At 32.0% G+C, this 19,287-nt stretch overlaps 1 protein-coding gene across 1 annotated transcript; it reads left to right on the top strand.

Moving 5' to 3' along the window:
- Positions 1-1,903: 1,903 nt before the first annotated feature.
- Positions 1,904-18,073, top strand: LOC122009227 (AT-rich interactive domain-containing protein 6-like). Its single transcript, XM_042565306.1, has 13 exons — positions 1,904-2,153; positions 2,750-3,743; positions 3,832-3,871; positions 9,819-9,871; positions 10,489-10,534; positions 12,550-12,642; positions 15,372-15,494; positions 15,555-15,594; positions 15,676-15,754; positions 16,763-16,829; positions 16,978-17,028; positions 17,143-17,235; positions 17,538-18,073. Exons 2-13 carry the CDS (start codon positions 2,764-2,766, stop codon positions 17,640-17,642), a joined length of 1,770 nt encoding a protein of 589 aa, XP_042421240.1. The 5' UTR covers positions 1,904-2,153; positions 2,750-2,763; the 3' UTR covers positions 17,643-18,073.
- The last annotated feature ends 1,214 nt before the right edge of the window (positions 18,074-19,287 follow it).

The following is a 19,287-nucleotide window of genomic DNA, read 5'->3' as shown; positions in this document are numbered from 1 at the left end:
GTCGGGTTGATTCGGATTACAATAATAAGTCTTATTCTATTAAGACTTTTTCTTTTATTTTTTTCGATTAATACACAAATTTATTATAGTTAGTCTTTTTATTTTATTTTTTTTCCGATTAATACACGTATTTATTATAATTTTATATTAATATATATTCGTATCAATGGCATAATTTAAAATTTTGATTTTCTAATCTTTTTATTAGAGATTGGAACATATTTATCATAGTTTTATATTAATATATATTTGTAGCAACGGTACAATTTTAAATCTTAATTCTCTAATATTTTTATTAGAGAGCAATGGTGCAGTAATTTACTTTTACAGTTTCTTAAGTATATAAGATTAGAGCTGAATTAACAGTTAAAATTTTCTTAATCAATATTGATTTAAGAATATTGGGTTAATGGTCGTAAGTGGAAAATTTTATTAAAGTCGGTTATTCTTAGGATTAAATTGAATATGTGATGAGAAGTTATCAAGTTATACTCTCACTAACACCCTGTAACACGATATATTTTGTAGATTTTTTTAAAAAAGTTTGTTAAAGGTAGATTGTGGGTTCAACTGAGTCGGGTTGATTCGTTGGTTGAGAAGATATTTTTTCTTTGCTAAAATTCAAAACTAAAATAGAAAACTCATTAAACGTTTACCTAATCTACAATTTAAATTTAACATTTTCAACATTTTTTCTCTCTGTGTATATTTTTTTATGAAATTGTAGATTGACTGCTTGTTTCTCAACCCACCTTGGGTTGAATTAGGCGGAGATTTTATTTCTCAGTTAAGACTATAATGAATGGAACATTCAACAAGTTTTATGTTTTATTTAGTAAAAATTTATTTATATTCCTTCGATTCAATTCATACAAGCTAATTAAATAAACAAGTTTAAATAATTGTTAAACTAAATTAATAAACTTGATAGATATAACATTCATAAATAATATTCTTTAGCCATATTAATATTGTTCTTTAACCATATTTATTAATAAATAAATAAATTTTTAAAATAAATAAATAAATTTTAAATAAATAAATAAAATTTTAAAATAAATAAATAAATTTATATTATCAAACTCAATAATAAAAAACAACTTAAATTGAGAGCTTAATTCATTTTAGCTCCAGATAAACTTAAATCATAATTAAGCTCAACTATTTGGCTTAATTCATTTTTAGGCTCGAATATCTTAGTAAACAACTTTAGCACGACAAAACTTAATTCACATTTTATATAGGTTAAAAGTTGATCCAAAAATTTCTTAGAACAATCATCAAAGTATCAACATGCCAGGCAAGTTAAATATGAAACATATGATAGCAAGATGAAATCCGTCATTCTAATAGTCTCATACGATCGACTCTACGATCATACATGAGAAAATAAATTAAAAAACTGTAATTGACAAGTACGGAAAGAGCTTTTGCCCTCGGCTTTCTTGAGATTCAAAATTTTATCCTATGATAATAATTCTGATTTGTACTAATCAATTCAATCTGATTCAGGGACTAGTTAAATATGAAACATACGTGGTAAAGATAATCCACTCGTCTTTATCAATCCATCCATAGATTAATAGGAAAGAGATAAATTACTAATAACTATTAATACAAGTGACTTAGATATAAAAAAAAGGCATGATCAAATATATTAAATTTTAATCTTAATATCACATATGATAATATATATCTTAATTATCGTAACGTCTCGAGGGACCAGTTAAATATGAAACATAAGATCTTGAACTGGTGGTGGATAGATCGTGGTACGGTGGCGATGTGGTTGTTCTTTCGATCTAACACGCTCGGGGCTCAGTTTGGATATAAATCCTACGGCTGAGCAAGGACGACTGCTAAGCCTCGCGCGGTAAGTACACGCATAGTATTTGTATCCCAAATTGGGCTCCCGTCCGTTTCCTGATTCGAGTTTTGCGTTAGTTTGTGTTCCTTTCCCTTCCCTTTCTCTTCCTTTGCGAAGCCTAGGGTTTTGGTGCGAATCGAAGCGCTTCCTCGCCATTGGAGTTCCTCCGACGCTTCTGTGACCTACAGGCGCACGTTCTTCCTAAATATCGCTTCTGCGTCGCCGAAGAATCGGCGGTGCGGTGTGAGTCTCACGCCGACGTCTCCAGACTACCTTGTTCCTCCAGGTTTGATCCGTCGCATCAATGAATTGATCATGTTGCAATTTTGAGGGATTTGAGGATGCGTTATTTATCTGTTCATTATGTCACGGAACAAAGTTGATTTTTGCGTAGGCCTTTTCATGGTTATCGGAAAAAATCAAGTTGATTAGGTTGGATTCTTGTCATCATCTGAGCCCGAGATATTATATGTTGTGGATGGACATTATTTCCCTTTTCTAAGTTCCTCTCTTTGGAGCATCCAGACTTTATTTTTTACCGAGAACTAAATTAGTTCTTTTTAGATAATTATAGGTTACATCAAAAACTCGGGTTTTGTTATTTTTTCTATTTCTCACAGATTTCATGGTCAATATATTTTATTGCATTGTAAGTTAACTATTTATCTGCTGACATGCCTTTATGCCGTCACCAATGCTGTGTTGTTGGTTAATGCTGGTCGGGAGCATGTAATAAATGAGCTTGCTGAAAACACAAAATCTAAACTTAATGACGAGGCTTATTGATTTCGTTGGAGTGGAAAACATGTGGAAAACAGAGCTCTTTGCTGCATGAACAAGCTTATTTTATTGCTAACGTGAAATCTTTTGATGTATCTGCAGAGGTTGATTTGGCTATGGAAACAGATATGGATCGCGATAAGGGCCCTCAGAAGATGTCAAATGGTGCACCCTTGGAGAAGGAAGCTGATGACACACTCATGGAGAAGCAAACTGATACTCAAATGGCTGTGACAATGATTGTTGACTCTGGATCTGTTAATCCATCTTCAGAACACAATTTGGCTGAGAAATCAGACAAGGCTAATGGTTTGTCCTTGGAGGAGAAACCTAACGGCACCCTCGTGGATGACAAGATTGATGGTACCGTTTTAAAGAATGAAACATACGAGCAATTCCATGTGCTATCCTCTGATCACTCCACTACTATCCATCCATCTGCGGAACATATTTTGGCCGAGAATTCTGAGAAAGCTCATGATACCCTGTTAGAGAAGGAAAATGATGGCACACCTTTAGAGAAGGCAATTGATGATACATTCTTAGTCAATCAAAAAGATGGTGTTTCGTCTGAATCTTTCCAGGCATCTTTAGAGAACAATTTGGTTACAGAATCAGATAAGATTGGTGGCACACCATTGGAGATGCAAACTGGTTGTGCGCCGTTTGAGATGAAAACTGATCTAATTCCCATAAGAGGACAAACTGATGATGATGCTACCATGCCTGCTACATCCATGGAGATTGATTCAACTAAGATAAGTGCTACAGATCTCAAGGCTGTAGAAATGAAAGAGGATTTGGCAGAATTGTCTCAAAATAATACAGGACCAATAGATAATGATATGAAGGGGCCTTACCCCAATGATAATGCTAGCAAAACACCATTAAAGGAGGAAATTATGGGAGTAGAGGATTCAATGGCTATAGAAGGTTCCAGTACCTCATTAACCATTGTACCCTACTTTGATGGTGATGAATCTGGTTCTGAGGAAGAACAAGCTGCTTTTGTGAAGGAGTTGGAGGATTTCTACCGGGAAAGGAACATGGAATATAAACCACCAAAGTTTTATGGCGAACTACTAAATTGTCTCAAGTAAATTGAACATCTTTTATTGGTTGTTTCTTGGTGTTTCTGTGACATTCAAGCTGCAAGCAGTGTTTTTTGTTTTCTTCTATGGCAGGTTATGGAGAGCAGTTACTAGATTGGGTGGTTATGATCAGGTATGTGTACTATTTTCATCCGTGGGTTTTCTCCCTGAGCCTCTAGAGCATACTTCTGTTTATGACTTAAGAGATAATTTTGTACACAAAAAAGGAGTTACTTTCAGCTTTTTCTCTTGGTTCTTGCATAGATCAAACTGTCATCTTATGTTATTTCTTAGAACCTTTTTTTTTTCCTTCATCTTTAGGAAGAATAAAAAATCTGTTTGATAAGCATTCAACAATTGAGTTTGTTGAATTTAATTAGTAAATTATAAAACATACTCATGAAGTATATGCCTGAGACTGTCAGACACTCTATCATGAATGTGAATAAGCAAGCAAGCAAACAAAGAGATCCTTTCAGGTTTAGTTTCATTCCTAACTGTATTTTTTTTAACTGCACAATGCCATCCGTGCTAGTCCCTCCGTTTTAAACTACTACCTCTTGATACTTGACATAAATGAATCAAATTTGGATATTTGTATATTGTGACAAGTCAGGTTTAGATATTGATACTCCTGGTATTTGTGGGTAAATATGCAAATACTTAGACCAGATTAGTTATTTGCAGGCACAAAAAAATATATAAATACTATGATAATTTTTAAATTGTAAATAACTTGTCTATACTAACCCAATCCTACTAATTTTATTATAATACAACAACAACAACAACAAAAAACCTTTATCCCACTAAATGGGATTAGCTATATGAATCCTTTTGCGCCATTGGATTCAATTTCCTACTATATCCTCATCTATATTCAAATGAGTTCTATCTTGTTTTATTGTTGTTAACCAAGTCTTTTTTAGTCTCTTTTTTTCCTTTGTTAATATGCATATTTGTCATAGTCTATCATAGCCTAACTAGGACATTTATTAGATGCCAATTACGTGTTTATACCATCTTAAATGTGTCTTTTAGGCGCAACTCCAACTTTCTCTCTAATGCTTTTGTTTTTCATTTTGTTTATCATTGTATAACTCTACATCTATTTTAATAGCCTCATCTCTACACCTCTATGCTCATGTGTTCGCTTCATATATTAACATTTAACTCAATATAACATAGCAGGTCTAACTGTCATTTTGTAAAATTACCCTTTAAGCTTTAGAGGTATCTTACGATCACAAAGAACATTGACACTCTTCTCCATTTTAATTATCCTACTTGTATTATATGTAATACATTTTTATTAACCGCCCTTCTATTTTTTTTTTTTTTTACAAAACCAATCCTAAATATTTAAAGCTCTAAATTATAGGTAATTCGTCCTATCCTACCTTAACAATTACCTTGCTACATCTACTATTAAATTTAAATTTTATATATATTCTATTTTTTTAATGTACTAAACCTAAAACCTTTTATTTCCAATGTTTCCCACCAAGATTCGAGCTTTGCATTTACTTCTTCATTCATTAACCACAACAATGCATGGACTTAGAATCGATCATTGATGTAATCCTATCATTATAGGAAACACTTCAATTAATGTGCATGGACTCCACTCTTGTCATTACAACCTCATACTTTTCTTTTCTAGAATTCTCTATATAATTTTCTTTGAATCTCTGTCATAAGTTTTTTCTAAGTCAATGAATATCATACATAGATCTTGCTTCTTTCTCAATACTATTCAATCAGTTGTTTAAGAAAATGTATAACTTCCATCGTTGACTTTTTAGTCACGAATCTAAATTATCTTCGGTTATCTTGGTCTCATATCCTTAATATTTTTCTATCACTCTTTCCTAAGCTCAAACGATTGAACAATTAAAATGAACTCAACGGCCGAAGGAAGAGCTTATGAAAGGTTATCGTACAATGAAGTAGTAACTTTTCTTTCTCTCTTTGAACTAGTAGTTATATACATATTAAAATTACCGATTGTAGCAACATTTGGTGCAACATATTTTTATTATAATGAACTTGCCCTTCATATGACTCATTAGTTTAATGCCTCTATAATTAACACAATTTTGTATATCTCCTTGGTTTTTTTTTACCAAGACGATTAGAGTACTGAACATTTTCTTCATTTTCAATGTCAAAATAACTTTGTAAGCTATTCAATACTCTATTTCTCTAGACATTTCCATTCTTGTATTTGAATATCATCCAGTCTAACCACTTTTCCATTTTGCATCACATTTAATGTTTGTTCTATTTCTGAAGTTTGAAATCTCCGATAAAAATTTAAATTTTTATACTCTTGTTAGTGGAATAAAACTTGGTTGTTGTTGCTGTTGTTGTATACCCTTGGTACTTCAATTTTCTAAGCTAAGTTGGTCACTTAAATTTCTATTAAAAAGTTAATGAAAATACCTCTATCATCACTCGTTTATTTCTCCATCCTTCATTAATATACTATTGAATTCATCTTTATTGCATTTTATTTGAGTAAGATTCTTTGTTTTTTTTTCTATCTCCCTTTAGCTATTGTATATTCCCCCTCTTTTATATTAAACTATCGATACAAGTGTTTAAAAGTTTCATTTATGGCTTCACTCACTGTCTTCTTGGCATTTTTTTTGGCTGCTATATAACGTTTTTAATTTTTCTTCGTTCTTACAATTATACAATAACTTGCTTTTTGTTTTTTTTCCCACTTTCTCTTGTACTTATTTCACTACCAAGATTTTTTATTTAGTGGTGTCATCTTTTGACTTGTTGAATACCTTGGTCATTGTTTTCAAATTTGATGTTATCTTATCCTATGTCATAGTTAAGTCGCCATGTATTTCTCTTAACACTTGTGCTCCTACTCTCTCTTTAAAGATGTTTTATTTTCCATCCTTTAACTTCCACGACCTAATCATAAGAGCCATACATGTTTTCTTTCTATTGATTCATGCTTGAGGTGCGTATCTAACACCACTAACGTACGATAGGTGATTAAGTTTTCTTTAGAGATGACATTGTAATCTTTATAATTTTTTCTATTCTTCTTCCTATTCATAAGAAAGTCAATTTGCGACATTATTTCCACTTTTGAACGTAAACAGATATTCTTCTCTTTTATTGAAAAACGTATTAGCTATTATAAGTTCATATAAGGGTAGTTCAGTGCATGAAGTTCCCGCCAATATGGGGTCCCAGGGAAAGGTTAGGCTACATTAGGTCTATTGTACACAACTTTACCTTGTATTTTGCAAGAGATTATTTCAGCAACTCGAATCCTTGACCTCATGGTCATGTGGTAGCTATTTTACCATTGCACCAAGGCTCCCTGCATATTAGCTATTATAAGTTCATATACTATTGTGAAATCCAATGACTTTTTTTTTAAAAAAAAATTTCTTAGTCTACAATCATGACCCTTTTGTACCTTTTTATATTTCTCATTTCTTATTCCTACATGCCCATTTAAATCTATTAAAATTCTCGTTTGTTAAATTTTTTATTTGGTGACTTTATTTGATTTTAGTTGAGATACATATATGCTAATTATATTAATAGTTTTTTTCTACCACTATCTTGAGAGTTATAATCTTATCTCCCCTCTTAATTACACCTAATTCTTTGTCGCCAAATGAACTATCTAGAATAATACTTGCTCTATTCTTTATTTTACTCTTTCTTGTGTGCAATCTAATTTCTCTATCATCCCCCTGTCTATTTTGTCTCTCGTAAGCCCAAAACATTAATTCTTCTTCTAATCACAACAACTTTACTACAATGGGGCAAGAGGTTAATTTCCGGCGGGCGTATGCCCTTGGGGTAAAAAAATACCCCTCCCACTCTCTAGTCACTTGGCGGTCAGTTATAAATTGACTCCGTGATTTACCTCTCTTCATATAACATGGAGACAGACTGTGAGGGACGCCTAAGGTGAGCGTAATTATCTTTGCTACAATCTACTACATCTATTGCTTTACCAGTGACCGTTTCGATATTTTATGTTCCAAATAAGGATTGAAATATTGAGCCGGTTGAAATGGGCGAAATGTTTCCTTTCGCCCAGCACCAAGCCCGGTAGCAGCTGTGGAGGTATCACGCAAACCTTGCGGTCGTCGCAAAAAGCTTGCCTAAACCCTGCGGCTGCGTTGGAGGGGTCACGCGACCCCAGCGGCAGCGCGGGAGGTATTGATGTCACATTTTTTAATTAAAACTAAATGAAAACTGAATTTAGGTTTATTATCTCAATCAACTCCTAGCTATGATCGGGATAATCCAAATGGCTAATTAAACCCTAATAAAATTATCTAATTAATTATATATTTTATTTATTTTAATTCTAAAAATATATAATAAATTTTATTTATTTATCTCTTAGCTATGATATTATTATTTTTAATGGATCCAATCAACCTAGCCAAACATATTTCTTAAAAACCTAATTAAATTATCCCATTAAAATATATAAAAATTCTAATAAAATTTTATATATTCCTAAACCCTCCGTGGGGGTCTGCTGCGACGACCTTCGCGGGTCATTTTAAAAAGTTTTTTGGTTTAATTATTATTTTTTTTTTTTTAAAAATATGCATTTTTTTATAAATAAACTATTATTAATAATAGTTATAAAATATTAAAAATTATTTCAAAATTTTTAAATAATCTAAAATTGTTTAAAAAATATAATTCTTATACATTTCAAATATATTTTTTTAAATTAAAATTTACAAATTCTTTTATTTTTTTTAATTTTCAAATTATTTTTAGTTTTTCAAATGATTTTATAATTTTAAATTTTGAGAATTACTTATTTTTTAAAATAATTTTTATAAAAATTTAATCGGTATTATCTTATGAGATAATATTGAAATATAAATTCAACATCTCAAAAATATAAAGCATATTTAATAATCAAATATTAATAAAATTAATATACATTTATATTTAAAATTTAAAGAAATACCGAAACTATGTATACGATTTCGAAATCGTATCTTTCCAATCCAGGATCGAAACCTTGATACAGGTCGAGATTTTAAACCGGTTCCAAATCTAAGATAATCGAAATTCCTATACTATTTGTTCTTATCCAACTTAGGTTGTAAAAACTCTTGCATATTTAATACGATACCCAAATTTTCATAGAGATGTAGTGATCCTTCCTGATACATTACATTGGATCCTACAATGCGAGGAACAACATAACATTAATACAATAGTTTGATGAATCCATTTATAACATTTGTCTTGTCCTTGTTTGATATTGGTTGACAATCTAATGCAATAGTTTGCAATGCACAATTGTTTGAGCATTATAATAAAAAAAGTTTAAAATTTAATTGTTTGCCCATTTATAATACTAGTAAGTTGGTTAATAAACAAGGTTTATCACCTGTAATTGTTGTTACATACTCATTTATTCAGGTACTCATAAACTACTCACTCACTGTATGGCAGGTATTGGTACCCAATGGGTATCCTCTTAATTAAAGGGTGGGTTGGGTATGAATTTTAACATTTAGATTTTTGGGGGTACTTAGTGGGTCAGATTGCCAATTAATTAAATGAGTATGGGTACTACGGAAAATTGCAATACCCAACCCATTGCCATCCCTCTTATCCCCTTGCTGAATTATACAAAAGGTTGCACCCTATTAATATTCATATCAACTTTAATTACTTTTTATTACGGGTTTACCTATTGGGATTTGCTGACTTGTTTGCTCTAGATAATCTGTTTTTGTGATCTAGAAAGTTTTGGTGGGATATATCAATACAGTTTTAACATAAATTAATACAATGAATGATCATTGTATCTTAGCCAAACTGTCAAAAATTTATATAGTTAATAAACATGTTGATGGTACAATTTCAACTGCTTGAATATTACTACTGATATAACAAGACATGTAGTTTTTTAATATATATATATATATATATATATATATATATATATATATATATTCACATTTTGCACCACCTAGCCTTTTTGTTTTCCATCTGACTTTATTTTATGTTGACACCCCTAATTTGGTCTGATATAGTTGATCTACTTCTGCCAGGTGACAGCATGTAAGCTTTGGCGTCAAGTTGGAGAGTCTTTTAAACCTCCCAAGTGAGACATCCTTTACCTTTTACATGTATCAGTTTTGTTACTTTAAGACAGTTAATGGATCGATAAGTTAGAAGACATTAACTGATTATTTGTTTGATTTGGAGGACTGATGTTATTGCATATGAGAAAGTCACATTTTTCTAATGTTATCACATGAAGTAGCTGCCTGTTGTAAAGTTCTGAAAAGAAAAATCTTTGAGCATTAGTTGAGTGTTGTAGTTTTTCAGTATCAGCAATAAAAACTGGAAAATTGAATAAACAGACGGAACATCAATTTCGAAGTATCAGTTTTTTTTTTTATGATTCTGTTAGCTATGACTTCCCACTTGAGTAATATTTTTGCCAAAGAAAATGGAACTGAATATTATTTTTAATTGTTTTAAACTACTTTAATTTATTTTCATGTAAGGTAATGCTGAAAAGCATAGATGCATTTATCCTCATTTAAATGTCTTTGTTTGTTTGACCTTCCTTTGAGGAAATATGAATGGTGTTATACTAACCCACAAGGACAACAAAGCTACATATTTGTTTAAGTTCTTTGTTGCTGCACTGCCTATAAAAGTTTTTTTTTTGTTAAGAGATGACAATTCTGTATTAATGAATGTCTTATGCAGGACTTGTACAACCATTTCTTGGTCATTTCGAAATTTTTATGAGAAGGTAATTGTATTTGAACTAATGCTTACATCATATGTGATCATATTTTCTCAACATTTTGCCATCTACGTTGAAATCAGGCTTTTCCTACCTAGGGGCTGAGTAATGAGCTTGATGAAATTGTTGGTTATTTATCTGGTCTATATTTCAATATTAGAACCTTTCACTTCAAAATGAAATTGATGTAAACTAATGTTTGCGGCTTTGGTTTTACAAGTAATTGTTAGCATTAAGCTAGATATTGTATTTTTTAATCTTTATAATAAGACCAGTGAAAAATATAGGGAAAAATTGAAAGATTTGCGTATGATTTCTACTGAGTAAGAAACTTATGATCATAGTTATTAAAATCAGGAACAATTCATGACTTGTTCCTTAGATATGATTCATTTCACATATAAAATGATATGGTTCGTACATGTGAATTGGAAGTGAAAAGAACCATGATGAGTAGTTTGATACCATACAATTCAATATGATGCGATACCAATCTTGTTATACGAATCTATAAATTAGAAGAGTATTAAAAGTTAAATCTAATCAACTGAAAATAAATCTTAACCAATTAGAAATTAAATATCCTAAAAATTAAGCGAATATATGATAAAAGAAAGAAAAATTGATGAATTTTATATTATATAATAGAAGTATAATTAAACAAAAATAAAATCTCAAAGTTGGTTTGGTAGTAACATATAAAAATACCTTGTCAGTTGAAGACATAGAATGACCTAATAGAAGTTTAAGTCTTGTTACATTAATACATAGAATGGCAATAAGTTCGAAATCGATTGAGAATGAATTAGAAGTTATATCATCTCTAGGTTGATTTCCATTTGATGATTTTTTTTATGTTAAATGCGTTTGATAAGAAAGTCTCATATTGCTCATTCATTTCAAGTCTCAGTGAAATGAAATAAATAATATTTGGTTTGAATGAAAATATGAACTTATATATTTTTATTATGAATCAACATCAACTTAGTCTATTTATTATTATGCTACTAAATGGAATATTATATTGTTTTGTATCCATCCCTGGTTAGCTTGGTTATAATTGTCCAATATTAATTGATGTATTTTTGCAGATATAGTGACATGTGATTGACTAAATTATATGTTTTATTTCTGAATTATAGGCATTTTGGCTTAGTAAATATGTGAAATAAGACATTACTGTTATTTCCTTGCTGCTAATATTTGATTATCAAGTTTATAATGGCACTCTAGAGTCAAATTGCACATCTTGCTTTGCACTTTGAATCACACTCCTAACTAAAATTTACTTTATTTGTTCTCGTAATCTGGATTATCTTCTCTCTTTTACATTTTGTGATTCATTCTTCTAATCCTCACTATAATCTTTGGAATTTCAACAGTTTTCTAATTTGAATACTCTCTTTTCTCTCCTCATTTGATTACCATATATTCTAAAATTTTACATATGCAGTGCTGGAGGATGATTAACAATTTCACTTCATTAAAAAAATTATCCTTTTACCAAAAAATGGAGACCCATGTTCCTTATATAGTACTAATTTTTTTTCCTCCTGATGATTTTTCTATAATTTAGTATGTGTTTTTCATCATCAATTAAAATACATTTTTGTAAAATAAAAAAAATGAAAACGATAACATTAATTATTTTTGACAGTTGTATGAGAGACTTTGCATTTCACACCTCATGCGAGGTGGTATGGGTTGTGCTAAAAAATTGCTCGACATTGAGTGATTTGTGACGTACTAATCAGTGTGGAGCGGAGCTATGCCTACACTGAATGCTAGATTGCGTACCTTGGTTTATATTTCCTGCATACCTATGTGGCACTGAAGGATAGAGTGATTGTGTTGTGTTATTATGTTTTATGTACCATATAATCAACATAAATCATAGAATTCTATGTTGATCTTCAATTGACAGTAATTTTTATTTACTTCATTTTCCTTCTGTTAGAATGGATCATCTGAGATTTTTTTTTTTCTTCATCATCTTTTATTTGAGTTTTCTCCATATGCAGGCGCTCCTTGAGTATGAGAAGCACAAGATCCAAACTGGTGAACTCAAAACTTCTATGATTAATCTTTCCAGTTTTGTCAGCGATGACAATCAGGTGCCATCACTTTTGCCTTGTCCGGAAGCAGTGCACTGTGACTGGATAAATTTGTCCCTATCTGTTCTTGCCAATTTCATGCCTGGCTATTCAAAATCATGCTACATTATTACACCCAATTCATAATCTAGGTCTCCCATGAAGAGCAATGATCTGTGTTGTTCACTAAGATTTGGCATTATAAAAACAACTATTACAAGCTATGACTCCCAACTATTTGGGTTCCCTAGGTGTCATATCATTTTTTGCCACATACATAGTCAAGAAAAAAAGATAGAACTACCTCGATAATGATGATCAATGATTGTCCTTTTCCGTGTTTGTTCTCTCTTGTTAACAAGATTTTCTAGAAGATTATTATAGAATTTTTGTAACTTCATTGATTTTGCTAAAGTGTTTGAGAATATTCATTCTGATAAAAGCCTTGGTTAGAGCTCATTGAAAGGATAATCCATTTGGGCCATGCAGCTTGTTGTGGTACTTGAACTCAGTTGTTAATTGTTTGGTGCTTGAACTCAGTGACTGAGCCTGATATATATATATATATATATATATATATATGAAATTGCTATGCTGCTGCGGACTTGTTGCTGCGTGACTACGCGGATCCAGGGCGCCTAGGTGGCTGCCTAGGCGCTAACCAATCGCATCAAAAATATGTTAATTGGCCAACCTAGGCGACTTTGGAGCCTAGGCAGGATTAGGCGGCTTTGGAGCCTAGGCAGGATTAGGCGGCCCTAGGCGCCGACTAATTGGTCGAATCGTCTAGGCGGCACGGAAATAGTGTAGGGTCTTCATGATTTTTTTGTTAGTTTGGGCTTTTAAATTTAAAGCCCAATTTAAAAAAAAACCTGAAATGTAACCTTGAGTTTGTGTCCGATGATGATGTTGAGTTTGTGTCCGATGAAAAACAAGTTGTTGAAAATTATGAAGAAGAAAAAGTGGAATAAATTTGTGATATTTTATTAGTTGTATAATTTTGAACTCATTTTAAATTTGATTTAGTGTAGAGTTATAGAATGTGATTTATTATGTAATTTATGTTGATACCGCAGAATCCGTCTAGTGGTGCCTAGTCCTTGCGTAGGTACCCTAGGCGCTAGTCTAGCGTCCGACTAGCGCCTAGCGAATATATATGTTTTAGCCAAATTTATCCACCTAATTGGTCACTGCCCTTTTGCTAGAGGCATGATAATGGTAACCCTTTCCTACATAACTCACTGAAATATGGTTAACAGATAAGAGGACACAAAGATGATAACACAACACTATTATGATAAATAGGTTGACTTGATCTATCAAATAAGCAGAGTTTTTGTTAATAGAAACTTTAATACTTATTTTCTTTATATAAATTCATTTTTAGTATTATTTCTAATCTTACATCATATAGAGTTTTCAATAAAAATATGAACATATATTATTTTTATATGATCTTACTTTGACATGCATTTGTAACACAATTAACATTAAATACGTTATTGGCTCTTTTATGAAGCATCACTTACATTAGTGCTTTTGTTTACTTGGAAGTGTAGACTAGAGAAAGAATGTATTACATAGAAATCAAGATCTTTTCCTCTGTGTACACATTGTAAAATAATGGGCGCATGAATTAAAAAGTCGTTTGTGAATCAACATTTTGTTATTTTTTTAAATTGGGTGGAACGAACTCTTCTTCCCTTCCGCAAACTTGTGGCCTTGGTCTTGCTCAAATCTCTTGCAGCGGCGCTGCGAGGTCGATTGTGGGGGCCGCGAGCTGCCTCGTTGCAAGATTTAGCCAGGCGGCCACCAACCGCTGTGAACTCACTGGACGTGGGATTCATTTTTTTTTCATTTACTTTCCTTTTCCTTTCCACCTTGGAATCCTTTCCTTCTTCAATCCACACCTTGAAGTAAACAGAAGCATACATCTTTTTAAGACAAATCTTAAATAGATTTTTAATCATAGGTAATTGTATATTGATATCTTTGCTATTAGGTCATGCATTTGGAATAAGTGATTAACTAGTCAAATTCAACATTATATCTGAATGAAATCACGTGTTTGAATCTTAAATCCATTTAAACTAGTATTTCCTTGGTTTAGTTCACTGGAAACTGTTAACACTGGATGTATGTTTTGATATCATTCTCAATAGTTTTAGCTATTGAGACGAAATCTTGCCAAACCAGCTTAACAGGTTCTACTTGAGGACTGTAATGTTGCGATATCATAGTTGTCATATCTCTATCCCATCTGAATGGCTAATAATTTAATAGGTTAATTGCTGCATGTGGACTACCTTTTAACTTTATACAAGTATAGTCAAAATTTAAAATTACAATAATTATGAATTGATTGTCCAAAATAGCTAGTTTAAGTGACATGTTCATGTAATTCTTTTTCTTCACTTAAACTATTAAATTTATTAATAGGAGTCATTTATTTTTTCCCCACTTTAATTATTTCATTTCTGTTAATGGAAGTTGTTTATTTTCTTTTTCATCACTTGTCTCATGCACAACTCTCTGGTCTCTTCTTTGTTGTTCGGAGCTTTCTTAAGCAATGAAATATTAGTAGATATATTCTTATATTATTATTGTAAATTATTCTTAGCCCAGAGATCTGATTACTTGATGGTATCACTCAGATTACCTAACATTTAAATGAGTTTTTATTTTTGAAAATTACCATGCTTCTCCAGTGATGGTTTAGTCGATGTGATGTTTCTAGTATCTCCTTATAGGTGGGTGTAAACCAAGCATCAGGTTCTGTTAGAGGTAAACGGGATGCTGCAGCACGAGCAATGCAGGTATGGCATACTGAGCGGCTACTTGATACTGGGGAGGCTGGGGATCCAATGGCTAAGGTATTCTCTGTCTTTTTTAGTTTTTCCCTCCATGTGCTGACTTGCTCTTTTTCTTTTTAGGACAAGAATTTTACTCCGTTTTCTGCAAAGGATAAACAAGGTTTGTTCCTGTTGCTTAAGACCCACTCTCCTTCAGAAAAGAAGATTCTTTGATTTACTCATCTATCTAGACTTTATCCAGGCAAATTGAAGAAGAGAAAGCCTTCTTCTAGTCTAGAACAGATTGGAAGAGTTGCAAAGACAGATCCTGTTAAGGCACAGTTAAGTTTGTTTTGGAATTGGGTCTTATTTCTGACTTTGTACTTAACATTGCCGATATTTGCTGTATTTTATTTTATTTTGCATGTTGATGCTTGATCAGTTAGCTTCAACCATGTTAATGTGAATTTATGTTGTATTTCTCCAGATTCCTGTTATTCCTGATTTCACTTGAATCCTTCAAAATTTTTATATGACATACCATTTTTTTCCCCGGACAACTTGGATTCAAGTATTTCACTGGTGACCCATCTAAACTGCCTGAAGATCCTTGTAGTGACCTGCTGCAACTCCTCAATGATCTCTATTGAAGTTGTAGCTTATTTAGAATGACACATGGTGTGCATTATCTCTGTAATACAAGAACACATGTAGTCTCCTTCATGTGCGGTTTGCTTTGTCCGTGCATGGCTGCAAGCAGTCTCCTGTTCTTTGTGATCAAATCCCCCTTGTCGTGTCTCTCTTTTGCATGCAAAAAATCACCTCTGGCATCATCAGCTAACACCCTTGATGTTGTTTTTTCTGCTACCTGTTCATACTTCAGTTGAAAGCAATCCCCTTCTTCCTCTTTCTCTTGACAAATATCTGTTTTCCTGCTTTTGACAATGATCTTGCTTAGAGGGCTCTTCTCATCAGGAAAAAAAACATATATCTGAATTGCTTTGTTTAAATTAAAAAAAAGTTTGTGAACAAGCAAACTTTCAGGGGAATGATTCTATGTACTTCTCTGGCATGTTAACGATGAATTCAACCATGGTTGGGCTCCGTGCCATCATTGAACAGGTGTATTGTGATCACAAAATCTGTGTTACGTTTGATTTTGTCTCAACTGTTTGAGTTTGATGAAGTCAGTGTTCTAAGTTTAATTGATTTGCAATTGAAAGTTCTTATAGGAGTTTATCCATTCTGGACTAACATAATAGGACTTGATTTGCTTGAATCAGAGTCATTCTATTAAGGAATCTTATTTCTCCACTCAGAAGATGTTATGTTGGGTTTTCTTTATGCAGAGGAGATGTAGTGGTTGCTGATGTAGGTGCTCCTGCTGACTGGGTGAAGATAAATGTACGAAGAAATGTAAGTTCATGCTGTGTAATTGTTTGCTTGTCTTTATCATCAGTTTTATTGGATCTTTTCTCGCACGGAGAGATAGTTGAATCAACTAACAATGGCTTATAAGTAGCCATTTTGTTGCACTCTTTATTGTTAATTTTGATTTTTGCAGAACGAGTTCTTTGAAGTCTACGCGCTAGTTCCTGGACTTTTGCGTGAAGAGGTACAAGATGCCATTCTTCTCATCATTCCTCAGCCATCTTTCTGAGCTTCCTGATTTGAAATCCTTTGTGTTTTGTGTGATAAGTCATTTTTCTTTTTGTTTCGGTGTGTTTAGGTTCAAGTTCAGTCGGATCCTGCAGGTCGTTTGATTATATCCGGTGAGCCAGAGCATCCTGATAATCCCTGGGGTGTGACCCCTTTTAAAAAGGTTGGTATAAATTAAGTTCTATGCTTTTTCTGTTTTCTCCTTAACCTTTGTTTCTGTCAACCTTGCCGCTAGATTTGTGTTTTTGGTTTCAGTCGTGCCCTAATTTCAAAAATCATGGGTCGGATGAATTTACCTGTTTATCTTTGTTTATCAGAATTTTGATGTTATATTTCATTATAAGTTGTTATTTCCCCAATATCTTATCCACGGTACGATTAAATTCAAATCAGTGCCTAAAGATTAAGTGAGCAATCGACAATTTCTATGGACAATGATCCATGTGTTTGATCTATGGCTCATAGGTAATAACACTGCCTACTCGGATCGACCCATATCAAACATCTGCTGTAGTCACCTTGCACGGCCAGCTATTTGTTCGTGCGCCCATCGACCTCTCAGATGCTTGAAGCTCAAGATATCGCCGTCCTCTCAGATCACCTCTTCATGTAACTGTCTAATATATGAAAGAAACTGGGCTGCTTACTACAGGTTTCACATTTGTTTATATTCTCCGGTCATCTAAATCAGTCTAATGATGAGAAATCTTCGGCTATCCGAACTGGTGTCGTCGCTCGGAAAGGGTTGTCTTTGGAGTTTCTCGAGCTCCAGTTTGGTTCATAGGCTGCAGGTGAAGAGTGAAGATTTTGCCTTTGTGTCACTCCTCTAACGTAGATGTAGTAATGTAGTTATGATTATCATTGCGTTGCTGTATTCATCATCAGATGTCCTATTTGTGATTGTCATTGTAGAAGATTATTAGAGGCTCTTGAGTCAGCTCTATTTCTCTCATGTTCTTCCTAGTTTGTGTTAATCTAATGGATTGGCTGATTCTGTTGCATGCATTTAGTGGTGCTATTTTGGCGTTCTAGATGCATCGGGATTCTCGAATGAGGGATAGGTAAAAATCAAAATGACATCTTATTTATTTATACTATTTTTTTTATTGAAATCATAAAATAAGACGCTTATTTTTGACTTATTATCAAAATGACATTTCATTTTTCTTTCGTACATTTTATTTTTCAAAATTACTTCATCTTCCTTTTGTACATGTTATGTTTTGAATTTTTTTTTTTGATTTTATTGTAACAATTATAAAATTATAATCACTACCTAATTATTAGCGGTTACAATTTCAGTTATGATATAATGTTGATTAACATTTATCAGAAATAAATTGTCCGTGGTATTTTAACAGTGATGATTTTGTGATTGCTATAATATGGTGCTGATTTATATTGTTATTAGTAATCTTACTATTTTATTAAAAATTTCCCTCTTTACTAACTAACTTTGGTGAAACTTAAAATGAATTTACGTTAATATTTTTTTTTCTATTTACATTAAAAATAATTTCAAAGTTTATTAGTAATTTCACAAGCGAAATAATAAGTGATTTTGAGTTCGAGATTCAGCTATTTTATATTAATATGAATTTTTTTCATCATTAATTTTTTTTTGTTGTTTTATATAAAAAATATAGTTATTTTTAGTTCCACATCTTAGAATTGATAACACTATTATCAAAGAAGTTTCTATAAAGATTTTAGGTCGACAATGTTAAAAAATATACTTTTCTTAGTTTTTTTACTAAGAGAAGTATAATATTAATTTAAATTATTTTTTTTTCATAGAGAAGCCGTAAGGGTAACACTTGAAAATCCAAACAATTCAGATTTTCAAAAATCTAAATAATTTAAAATTTCAAAAGTCAGGTACTTTACCCTAACTCTACTTTAGTATTTTAATATTAAAATATTTTAATTAATATAATTTCATTATAAAGGGTATATTACACACGCGACTTTATTTCGACTATAGAAAATATAGAAAAAGAAAAGGACTTTTCTAATCCTAGTAATAATTCAAATACTTATTACGATTTATCTTCCTTGTCCCAAGCATATGTATTTTACAAAATATCACAAACCCAATTACTTAACAACCATCACTTTAGCACGATCACTAGTTATTATAATAAAAAATAAAAATAATGTAGTGACGTGGGATGAAAACGTCTTTGGATAATAATTTTAGAAGAAGCCTCTTTGA

This window comes from Zingiber officinale, chromosome 8A (genome assembly GCF_018446385.1).
Source record: "Zingiber officinale cultivar Zhangliang chromosome 8A, Zo_v1.1, whole genome shotgun sequence".
Taxonomy (NCBI): domain Eukaryota; kingdom Viridiplantae; phylum Streptophyta; class Magnoliopsida; order Zingiberales; family Zingiberaceae; genus Zingiber; species Zingiber officinale.
The sequence above is the reverse complement of the archived record's forward strand: the minus strand, read 5'-3'. Positions and strand labels throughout refer to the sequence as shown.